At 33.3% G+C, this 12,639-nt stretch overlaps 1 protein-coding gene across 13 annotated transcripts in view; it reads left to right on the forward strand.

Moving 5' to 3' along the window:
- Positions 1-12,639, forward strand: part of FER (FER tyrosine kinase) — a 461,370-nt gene that overhangs the window by 352,252 nt on the left and 96,479 nt on the right. For all 13 annotated transcript variants that reach the window (XM_054489923.2, XM_063665113.1, XM_054489929.2 and 10 more), the window contains one exon: positions 9,185-9,308. In XM_054489923.2, coding sequence (XP_054345898.1) covers positions 9,185-9,308 — 124 coding nt within the window. The remainder of the gene's footprint in view (positions 1-9,184; positions 9,309-12,639) is intronic.

Raw genomic sequence — 12,639 nt, forward strand, 5'->3', positions numbered from 1 at the left:
GACCTTGAAGGCAGTACAGTTTTAAGGGGGCTAGGGAACCCATTGGGCCTTGGAGGGTGTTTTCCAGGGATGCTTCAAGTTTCTAATCCTTGCATCCTGGTGTAGTGTTCCTCGGTCACCCCAGATATGGCTCCTGTGGGCCCAGGTGCTGTCCTCTGGAAGTACAAGCCATAAACCTTGGTGGTGTCCATATGGTGCTAACTGCAGGTATGCAGTGTGCACATCTGTGGAAGCATGGATGCCTCCACCCAGATTCCACGGAGAGCCTCAGAGCCTTGGCAGATAACTGCCGCGGGCAAAGAGCCACCACAGAGAGCCCCGACTAGAGCAATGCCTAGCAGTCAGGGGCTCAGTGCTACTCCTAAAACCCCAGACCTGTAGAGCCACCAACATGGAAAGCCAGCTTGAGAGAGCTGCAGGCACCCAGCCTCAACCCTTGAGAGCTACAATATACACTGCACATAGCCAAGCCATGAGTGTAGGGCTACCCAAGGTCTTTGGGGCAAATACCCCACCCCGGTGTGTCATGAACTTTCAGGGGCCAGGAGACAAATGCTGTGGTTTGAATCTACATCCTCCCTGACCCCCTGGACACACACACTTCTTACTTAAGACTCAATGTGATAATATTAAGAGGTGGGGCCTTCAGAGGTGAATAAATAAAGAGGGAAGAGCTTTCTTTATTATTTATTAAGAAATTTATTTATTAAGAAATACCATCATTATGATGGAGAGTAGTGACTTTATAAAAAGGCTGGAAGGGACTAGCTAGGGGTCGTTTTTTTGCCCTTCTGTCCCTTCTATAATGTGAGGACACAGTGTATATCCTCTCCAGAGGACACGGCTTTCAAGGTACCAGCTTGGAACCAAAGATCAGGCCCTCACCAGACACCAAGCCTGCTGACACCTTTATCTTGGACTTGCCTAAAATGACCTAAATGTAAGATCTGAAAGTATAAAACTGCTAGAAGAAAACATGGATATTTGATTGGACAATGATATTTGGATATGACACCAAAAACATAGGCAACTAATGCAAAAATAGACAGGGAGAGTACATCAATCTTAAAAACCTTATGATGGCAAACAAACAAACAAAAAAACCCATCAGGGAAAAAGCAACCTAAAGAATGAGAGAAAAGTTTACAAACCACATATCTGATAAAGGTTTAATATCCAGAATAAATAAAGAATTCCTGCAACTCAACAACAAAAAGTAAAAAACCCAATTAAAAAGTGAGCAAAGGACTTAGACATTTTCTCCAGGGAAGATATACATGTAGATAAGCAAATTGAAAGATTTTCTGTATAACTAAGTATCAGGACAATGCAATCAAAACCACAATAAGGTATCACTTTACATCTGTTAGGATGGCCACTATAAAAAAAAGTAGAAGATAAAAAGTTTTGGAGAGGATGTGGAGAAAACAATCCTGTGCGTTGTGATCGTGAAAAAGCAAAACTGTGATGGCATACAATATGGAGCTTCCTCAAAAAATTAAAACTGGAACTACCATATAATCTAGCCATCCCATTTCTGGATATATTTTCAAAAGAATCAAAAACAAGATTTTGAAAAGATACTTTTACACTTATGTTCATTTCAGTGTGATTCACAACAGCCAAGAAGTAGAGGCAGTGTAATATCCATGGACAGATGAATGGATAAAGAAAATGGGGTATATACATAAAATGGAATATTATTCTGCCTTAAAGAAGAAAATCGTGCCAAATGCTACAACATACATAAACCTTGAAAACATTGTGCTAAGTGAAATAAAACAGCCACAGAAAGACAAATACTGCATAATTCCACTTATATGGGATATCTGAAGTAGTCAAACTTACAGAAACAAAGTAGAATGATGGTTACCGGGGTTGCAAGGAAGGGAAAACAGAGTTGTTGTTCAATTTGTATAGAGTTTCAATCAAGTAAAACCAAAAGTTCTAGAGATGTGTTGTACAACAATATGCAATATGTTAACAAGATTGGACTGTACATTTAAAAATTGTTAATACAGTAAATTTATGTTGTAAATTTATGTGGTTTTTACCACAATGAAAAAGTGAGAAAGAAGATTCTTGTTTATTCAGCCTTGTTTTAATACAGACATTCCCAACTCTTGCTGCAATGTGTTCTTTACAAGTATTATTTTAATATAAGATTTCTGTAATCTGATAGAAGCAGTTTTATAATTGGTGAATGTATTTCTGATCAAAATCTTTACGTCATGTAAATTTTGACTATGACCAACAAATTATCATAATTGTGAAAATTTATGCTTTTAATTATTTAAATAGTAAGATTGTATGACATTTTCTGTTTTTAATTATTTAATAAGATTGTATGACATCCACTGATATCATTGTTTTGGGGATCTTAATATCCCTAAAATATCTGGGTTATGATACATTCAATTTCAGAAAATATTGTTGACATTTGTAAATATTTTACCCTTTTTAAATTTAAATGTATTTGTGGATGTCATTTTATCTCACATCTCTTTTAAAAATGTAAGGAAGCTTGAATTGATGCCTTCTTTTTTTCTCTGCAGGTTTTCCTGTAGCAGATAGGTATCAAAATGAGTATTCCATTGATTTTTCTTTTTGTTTAAAAAAAACACCATTGTAGCATTTAAGTATTTGAAAGGTATCCTGGAGGGTTTAGAGCGAACATATTATACATCTGACTTTCCTTTTTTTTCATTCTTGCTTTTACACTGTATATCAGAGGCAACTTTGAGAGGAATAAGAAGCCAAAAATACAAAAGTGAGTAGTTTAGCATCAAAGTAGGGAGAGAGACAGACAGTCGAACTTCTTTGTCTTGTTGGCAAACAGTGGGTTGTGGATGGGGAGGATGGCAAAGGACTTATGGTCTCAATGTGCATGTGTGTTTGTGTGTAAATTTGTGTATCAGCCTCCAGACATAAAAAATTAATTGGTAAATCCACCTTTCCAGCTTTTTTTTTTTTTTTTGAGAATTAAGAAATAACAGTACTGTTGAACTCTGGTGCTACAAAAACAGAGTGAAAAGTAAAATATTGGTTGAAAATAGACAAAACAATCATAAGCATTATTTCAGTGAAAGGAACTACAGCTATATGGAATACTTGAGTAATACAGATTGAGCATCCCAAATCCGAAATTCAAAATGCTCCTCAAAATCTAAATCTTTTTGAGGGCCAACATGATACTCAAAGGAAATGCCCACTGGAGCATTTCAGATTTTCAGATTTGGAATGCTTGACCAATCAGTGTAATGCAAATATTCCAAAATCTGAAACACTTCTGGTCCAAGTCATTTCATATAAGAGATACTACTCTATCTGTACCTTAGAACAGTGGTTGACAAATTTTTTTGATAACGGGCCAGATAATAAAATGTTTAGGTTTTGTGGGCCATGCAGACTCTGCAGGCCATCACAACTCTGCCATTATAGCATGAAAGCAGCAATAGACAATATGTAAAGGAATTAGTGTGGTTGTTTTCCAATAAAACTTTATTCACAGAAACAGGCAATAGGCTGGATTGGGCTCAAGGCCATGGTTTGCAGACACATAGCCTTAGAATTTCAGTAATATCACCAAAATCACCGCCTTAAAAATATAAGTCAAATAAATTCGGTTCCCTCATCTATAATATGAAAAGGCTGGATTAGATTATCTCCAAAGTCCCTTCTAATGCAGACATTCTGAGTGTTTGCCAAAGTTGACTATGGCATCTCTCCTGGCAGTTTACATCATGTCTGGCAAGAGTATAGCTGTTGGTTCTTGAACAAGCAAATTAAAAATACAGTGAAATGTACCCTTTTATATTACAGAACTGTTACCATAACTGCTATTGGGTTATATTCTCAAAAATCACCTGCCAAGGAAAAATGCAAAAGGTTCGTGCTATTCTAGTGTTAGCAGAACATGACCATCAAGGAACCTCATCTGAAAAGACTGATGCTATTTATTAGACCAAATTAGGAAACCCACACATTCAGCTCTGCATTTGGTCTAGCTGAATTCTGTTACTTGGGTAGCAAGCTGTTCAGGAAGTACTTTTTTAAAGAAGGAAAAGGCATCAGGAAAGCCAGTATGTTTTTGGAGTCATTTTCTGTTTTTTAGTATTTAATCTTCCTCATCTTTCCCCACAAACCGACCCAATTCTAGCTTATTACTGAGTCTTTTCAGATCTAATGTTTCAGTTTGTTTCTATGGTTTGTTCTTGGTACAAGCCATCATCACCCCACTCAGCAACTAGAGCCCTCTCTCCTGGCTAATCTCCCTTTCTGTGCAGCCCATCTCTCATAAATATACCCTATATGTAGCAGCCAGTATCCTCTGCTTTAGTGTTTGCATTGGTCCTCTCCTCTTCAGGAACTTGTTTGGGTTTATATCCTATAGTATGAAATCTATTCTGTGTTTCATGCCGTGCAGTTTACATCAGCATTCATTGTTTATATTTGTCATATCGATTTTTCCCCCTCATTTCTGATGGGCTGCTAACAGCCGTAATTCTCATCACTGCTGGTTAAAAAGCAAAACATTTTAAAAATAAGAATTCTGAATAATGACATAAATGGACCCCCAAAATAGTTCTCTATGATTTTGTATTTGCCTTGATTACTAGCCTATTTTTTAATGAATAATTGAATGTAGCTAAACCAAACTTCTCAGGAAACTAATTGGTATCCTAAAAACAAGGGTAATTAATTATACATTTTATACATCACTGGGGAACTGATATATCTTAATTGAATAAACTCTGAAGTTTGTTGAAGATAAATTCAGATCCCTATGATCCAATGACAAGAAGTCATTAGTGGTATTGCCCTGATGATCTCTTCTCTCCAATTACAAATTATAAATTAATATTCTTGTTGCATAATAATCTCACTGAGTTTATGTTTAGTGTGGTCAGTTCCTCCGAGCCCCATTAATACTGAAAGAACAGGTAAGATCAAATTTTCACAGCACAGAGTAGCAGAAATCTTTGAGAAACAGTTATTGAAAATAATAACCACCTATCCTCTCATTAAAAGTTGGCTGCAAACAATAATAAACACTTCTACTTGTTTCAGACATTTAATATATATATTTAATCCTCAAAGTGACCTTCTGATACAGATATTATCTTATCCGTTAGATATCTTCAAATTGCTAATACAGAAGATGTATAAAAAAACTCTACAGGCTTTATTCAGTTAATTGAAAAACTTAGAGGAAAGTCACACTACAGGCAGTATGTAATTCGGTGGCTCAGGCATGTCACCAATGGCTAGTATCTTTTCTTCACTCTTTTCTGCTTTCCGTGAATGCATCTTAGGATGCTTTCATCCTGAGGCTGCCAATCTTCACGATATTATGTGATGTCATGTTTATGTCTGGTTGTACTTCTTCCCTGGCACTTCTCTCAAAAAAGTTTCTTTCACTCTTCAAGCATCTTTGCCTCTCAGTGTTATCTAATCTTCTTAAGATTTGTGCCTATTGCTGAACCAATCACTTGGGCAGGGGAAGAGATTTCATTCATTGGGCTAAGCCAGTCTAGGACCACCCTTATTATTGAGGGTCAGGTTAATACCCTCCAAAATGGTAGAGGGGCAGTCTCATGAAGGAAATTGGGATGAATCAGGGAAAACAGATGTTATACAGCAAACACCAAGTCCCTACTACAACCCTTTCTCATTTGTTTTTTACAAAATAACAACAACAATAATAGTAATAGTATAAATAGTAAATAGTATTTATAACAGTAGATAAATATATAATAAATATATAAATATAAATATGTAATTATATAATATATAAAGTATAATAGTATAATAAATAGTAATAGTATTTATTGTGTGTACTATGTGCTAGGCACATGCTTGATACTTTAAATACATTTTAGTCTTCAAAGCCGTTTTGAGAAATAAATGGTATTAAATCTCTGTTTTCCAGAAGTTTAGAAAGATTAAAGTTACCCAAGGCCGCTTGGTTAATCAGACCTAGGTCAGTCAGTCTGACTTAAATGTCCATGTCTTTTCACAAGTCATGCTATCTCCCTAGTAAACTATAAGCTGACTATTAAAAACATTGTAAGTATTGTCTTAGAAATTTAACATTATTACAGAATTCTAGGAAATAAGCTATCCCATTTTGGTTTAATGTGCAACATACCCATACAGAAAAAAGTCTTGATAAGCAGAATTACAAAAGGGGTGTGAGTTATCTTTTTTTTTGCCTACTTTGAGCACCAAGATCCTTATTGCAATGGTCAGGTAGGATACTCTATGCTATATGTATCCATATGCATATATACCTGTGTGCTGCATGTATGAATATTGCGTATATCACAAATTCTAAGAGAGGTTTTTGTATTGGCACTTAATGAAAATGACAAAAGAACAAGTTGAAAGGGACAGGCTCTGCCTTCTAAAATAACTTCACAGTGAACACTAAAGACTATGTCATCTGATATCAGCCTTCAGTTTGTCACTTAATGGTGATAATCGAGTATTGTGGCTAAGAGAATATCTCTGGCCCAGTCTGAGTTATTTTCTGGGTGTCCTAACTTTAGTCCCATATTCTGCCTCCTGGGGAGTTTATTTCTTGCTTCAGGGTTCTTAATACTTGTACTTGCGGAAGGCTTGGGCTTTCAATAATGATTCATAATTATTTAATTTTTATTGAGGTCCTTGCTTCCCTCTAGTTTTCTGCAAGAAGCTGACTGGTCTTGTGGAATGGTGGAATTGTGTTCCTTCACTTAATATTCCTATATCTGTGGCTTAAATAACTATAAATCGGAAATAAATTTAAAATTTACTTTCCTAGATTTAATGACTTGAAGCAAGAAATTGTTCTAAGGCAGAAATACTGTTGGATTAACTACAGAACAATCAGAAACCCCTTCTGTATCTTTGACTGTGTTACAGTATTTGGAAAGAGTTGTATATAGCTCTGCTTTCCTAGTACTTTATTTTCTGGACATCACTTTTCATTCATTATTTAATGCTATTTAAGTGTAGTGTTTTTCTTTGTTTATTAATATATTATGTATTATTAAACAATATTTGGTAATTTGTTGAATAATAGTTTATTTGTTAAATAATTTGTTGAATAACAAATGTGGGTTGGGAGTACAAAGAGTATTATATCAAGAAGTAAATTTTTAAAAGGCAGGAGGCAGATGATAAAGTGCTAACTGGAAAAAAAAAGTATCAGGATTCTACAGAACAACACTGGGGTTATGTCATATGCTGCTTTTAAAGCAAATTGCAGAAAAGATCATTTCATTTAAAAGTTATTCTATAGCTCAGACAGAATACTATGTGGTTTCAAAACCAGAAGGTACACATTTTCTAAAACAGATATATATATCTAACAAAAGAATTAATATGTGAATATTGGTTCAAGTAATAGCTTGAACTAAATATTGATTTCAAGTCTATTTTAATAGGCATTTTAGTACCTATTAAAGTTGATAAATTAATGGAATTTTACTTTTCACTATTGAAATCAGGTTTTGTTCCGATTTTTAAGTAAAGCTTGATAGAAACTATTTCAGTCATCATCCTGGTAATTTAATATATTTGGTATTCTCTTAAAAATAACAGAAAAAAATTGTCTGACACCATTAAGTTTATGTTTAAAGCATATAGCTTATTTGATTTTGTTAATGGCTCACCTAAATTTGTGTAATACTTAATCTGTGAATAAGAGAAAAGGTTAGAAAAGAAGAGGATATTTAAAGGAGAGTTAAGCAGATGTTTATTTTGTAGGTATTCTCATTAAGGAAAAAGCCACTAAGTCTTCACCTCTATAGCTTTTCTACTTAAGAAAGCATAGATCCCTGGTGAAGAAAGTAAAAGAAAAAAATAGTCTAGAAATGGCAAATAAAATGCTAATCCCTCTTTTAAAATTCTGGCTTAATATCTGGGGGCCTAATAGAGAAAGTGGGAAAGATTGTTTTTAGAGAACATATATTTTAATATACTTTAACTCTTTTTTTAATAGTGCAATAAACTATAAAGTAACTAAAAAGAAAAATAAGCCAGAGCTTTGAATGTTATATTAAGAGTGAATGCAAAGTTTATGGTTGCATTAGTCAGTATGGTAGTCACTGACCATATGAGGCTCTTGAGCTCTTAAAATGTGGCTAGTGCTTCTAAAAAGCTGCATTTTAAATTTCATTTCATTTTAATTGATTTAAATTAAAATACTGATATTGATTCAGTAATTGGAAAATTTTAAGCCTGTTTGGAACATCTTGGGTATGTGAATCTACTTTTCAGCTGTAAATTTAATGAAATGTAAATATAGATCAGATATTTCAGATGAAATTTACATCTAAATTGAGATGTATTGTAAATGTAGAGTAAATATCATATTTCAAAGAGTGTTATTTTAAAATGTAAAATATCTCAACTAAAATTTTCATATTGACATATGTTGATATGTTTTGGATATGTTAGATTCAAGAAAACTATATTATTAAAATAAATTGCACATTTTTAAAAACTTTTTATAAATGTGGCTACTAGTAAACTTCAAATTACTACTTAGCTCATATTATGTATGTCTTGGACCATAAAGGTTTAAGAAGTTTTTCTAAGACTTCACTGGAATTTATTTGATACATAAAAATGCAATCTGGGTCAGTGAGTAAATCAGGCCAAAATCATAGCATTTTTCTTTTTCTCTCTGTCCGGACACTGCTATCAGTTATGTTGGTGTTAATAGTCTAATTTTTTAAGCAATCACTGAATCTAATAGCTAATCCATATAATTTACTTTTTTGTAATTAGCTTTTATAATTTACTTTTTACATACTCATATTTGACTCATAATAATATAGTTTTCATGTGGTATTAGAGAAAATCAAATTCCATAGATTTTAGTGAAGCAAATTGGTAAAAACAGTAATAAAGGAAAAAGTATGATTTTTGAGTGTTATTATGACCTGGATAATGTACAATGTGAAACACTTAAAGTACTTAAACTGCATCTAGAAGAGATTATGGTGTCTGTTTTCTAATATGATGTGTTCTTTTCATGTTTTCTGTTATCCTCACATCAAACAAATTGGGCAAAAAGCATGGCCAAATGTGTAATGCATTTTGCTCTGTCAAATATTCCTGATAGATCCAAATAGATGATAAATGTGACTTTCATCGTAACTTTGTCTCATTGTTCATCTATCAATTCCTCTAGGAGGTGATTTCCTCACCTTTCTGAGAAGGAAGAAGGATGAACTAAAACTCAAACAGTTAGTGAAATTTTCATTAGACGCTGCTGCTGGTATGTTGTATCTCGAGAGTAAAAACTGTATACACAGGTAAGGAGAACATTTTTAAAGCAATTTTTGGTTTTATTAATAGAATGCTGGAAAACTGATGTATTTGCCACAATACAGAAGTCATTTTCTTTCATGAAACTTATGTCTTTTCTTGTTGTTTTCTGTATTTTGTGTGGAAGTGTCCTCTGCTAGTTGTTTTATATAGTTTATACAAACACTCCTTTTTCCTCTTACTTGAAGTGAGTACCTAATTAGACAGTGATTTGCCTGCTAGTAAGAATTTGTTTTATTATAATCATGAAAAACAGTGACATGGAATGTACTACAATTTAGTAATATAAGAAACTACAGCCTTATAATCAGATAAGATTGTTTCATGTGTTGTCTATTCTCATTTTCCAAAGAAATTACATATGAAGTCATGGAAAAGCATAATAGTAAAACAGCAATTCATAACAGTGAATTTGGTCAAGGGTAAAAGATTTTCAGACTCATTTAATGCTCTTTTGGACAAATTAATTTTTCTTTCATTTTAGTACCTCACTAATTCATGGCATCGTATTGAGAAAATAAATACTAGTTATTTCAAAGGAGATTTTATGAAACTTGTTCTGGTTATATGTAGTGACCTGGTCTTAATGCTTTATACATTGTGGTTTTAGTTGCTTGTAGCGGGAATTGTTTTTTAGTGCTAAATGTCAGTACAACTTATGATCTGCTGCAGAATTCATGTCAGATCCTAAATATGGCTAAGTATAAATAAGCACAATGAAGTGGAGAACTGATGCATTTTTTATGCACCAGAAACTGTGCATAATACTGTTTAATGTGGAGCAAGGTTCATTGCTAGAGTGAGCTGTTGCACTTTATCTAACTGGTTTTGTTACTGAAGTATATTTTTCTCTGAGGGGTATCATTGTCCAGGCTTTGCTTTAATACTCTAGTGAGGTTGTATAATGTATAATTAAAGGAAAACAAAGTTACCATCACCTTGACTATACATTTATTTGATCTCAATAGATATTTTTGACTTAATTTCCCCACCGTCACCCCAAATTTTACTCAGTGTTCAGCTTTATTCTGAAACTATAATTATGACCTGTATTTTAAATATGGTTCAACAATTGCATATATTTTAAAATTCATTTCTATGGAGATATTTCTTTTGGAAATTAACTAAAAATAAGACATTATCATTGTATTTCTGTTTTACTTTCTATGACTATAGATTGAATCACATGATAAGAATTGACTTAAAAGGCATTTGATTCTGGATAAAAATTGTACTAACATTAATTTCATTAGTGGTCAACACTGTGTTAAAATTAACCATAAAGGTTTTGCTCTTCATTTGGAGAAAATCTGTAATTTTGGTTGCCAAGGTATTGAGGTGCTTCAAATTCTCTCTGGTAATTACTCGTTTTGTCTCTGATTTCTTTCATACCATTAGACCGCCTGTGGGCTTTAAACTGTAATAAATACACATTATTGAAACTTCTTTTAATTTGTCAGTTACCACGACTATTCTTTAATTTCTGGGACATTGCATTTGAGAGGACCATTGTTTCAATCTCTTGCTACTTTTTGTAGTGATTATTTTCTTAAAAAATGGGTCACTGTATAAATGCCTATGTCATGGGAATTGAAACTATTCTACATTGTAGTTGGCAGTTAGCTTTTTTGAATTCATTTCCCTCTCTAAATCATAATATTATCTGCTGTAATGTTGTTTTTTCCCACTTTGCTTTTTAAGAATTTTCGTGCCTTCACAAATTTTTGAAAGTCAACCCTTTCTTGACCATATATCCTAGCAGGTTGTGCACAGACCTATGCCATTTGCCTACTGGGAAGGTTTCCCAATTGAACATCTTGAACAATGTCAGTGAGAGCGGGTTTGACAAATAGGTTTCAGCACTAGCGCCAACTTTTAGTGAATGGTAGTGGCTCTCCCTGTATGTGTTGAGAAGAATTCTAGGAACAGCCATAAAGAGTCCAGTGATCAATTAGTCACATCTGCCAGGGCACTCACGAGTATTAACACACGCGCCCCAAATTTGTCATCTTTGGCATAGAATATCTTCTTTTTGTCTTTATTCTCATAAATACTTTTCTGACATTTAAAAATGTTTGTAATGACTTTTCCTTGCTAGCCATAATATAGCAACAATATAATATTTTTCTTTACTCACTTTCGTTGAATTCTTCTAAACTATCTGGTTTCTTATTTCCTTTGTTAATCTTGAGTGCTAGATGAATTTTATGATACCTCCCAACTAGTGGTCCTTTGTTCCTCTTCAGACTCATTAAATGCTCTTTTGGATAAATTTTTTTTTCATTTTAGTACCTCACCAATTCATAGTATTGTATTGATAAAATAAATTATTCTTTGTGTTGAATTTTTTTATAGTAGTAAATTGTGCTGTAGAACCCTGTTCCTATGTGCCAGCCTACGTAGCTCTTTCTTTGGAAATAGTAGTAGTTGCAATAGAATTTTACTTGATGTAGAGTTAAGACATAGATTATGTGTTTTTGCTCCTAAGAAATATGAAAGAAAAAAAATACAGGATTTACTACAGTGAAAAGTTTTTTCCTCACTGAAAAAATTTCTAATGAATTAAAATAATGTGAAACATGATTGAAAGTTCCCTTTAGTTTTTCAGGTAATGAGGAAAGGTTCTAAGTCTCATTTTTGATATGCCAAAACATAACAAAAATAAATGCATGTCTGTGAATTACAAAGCCAAGCTTTGTGTCCAACAAATTCAAGCAAAAATTTTAAATCTGCTTTAAATTTTATATGAATTTACAAATTTTATCCTGTTCACTGACGGGAGGTCACTAGAACTCAGTACATACTTGAAAATATTTCCAATTGTCTCTTCCCAAAATAGTGTTTTTAACTTTTAAGGACACATATTCTTTCTTTAGCTTTGTTTTATTGTTTTGATATGAGACGAGCAGAGCAGTGTTTCGTTATAGGAAAACAATTACAACTATAAAATGGAAAGAGGTTACTGCATTAAGAAATGACCTGCATTTGGAAGTGTTCTTGTTGTAATTTCCATTTAACTTCCAGAAGAGTTCTCTTGCTACAAGTTTCTAGTGGAAACTATTTCTGTTTACAGCTTGAGGATTGCTGTATAGTTGGAATTTTGGTTTAGTTTTAATCAACGGCATTTTATTTAAAACTATTCTATAGGCCAGTGTGAAATTTTCTTTCCTACTTGTACTTTATGAACTGTTTGAAATACACTGATAAACTTTGTGGTGTGTGTATGTTTACTTACAAAGGTATGTTACTAGATTGTTAGATGTCATCTATAAAGAATACTCTGATTTTGAAGTTAAGGGGATTCAGGATTGACATACT

The sequence above is a fragment of the Pongo pygmaeus genome, chromosome 4 (genome assembly GCF_028885625.2).
Source record: "Pongo pygmaeus isolate AG05252 chromosome 4, NHGRI_mPonPyg2-v2.0_pri, whole genome shotgun sequence".
NCBI classification, from domain to species: Eukaryota; Metazoa; Chordata; class Mammalia; order Primates; family Hominidae; genus Pongo; species Pongo pygmaeus.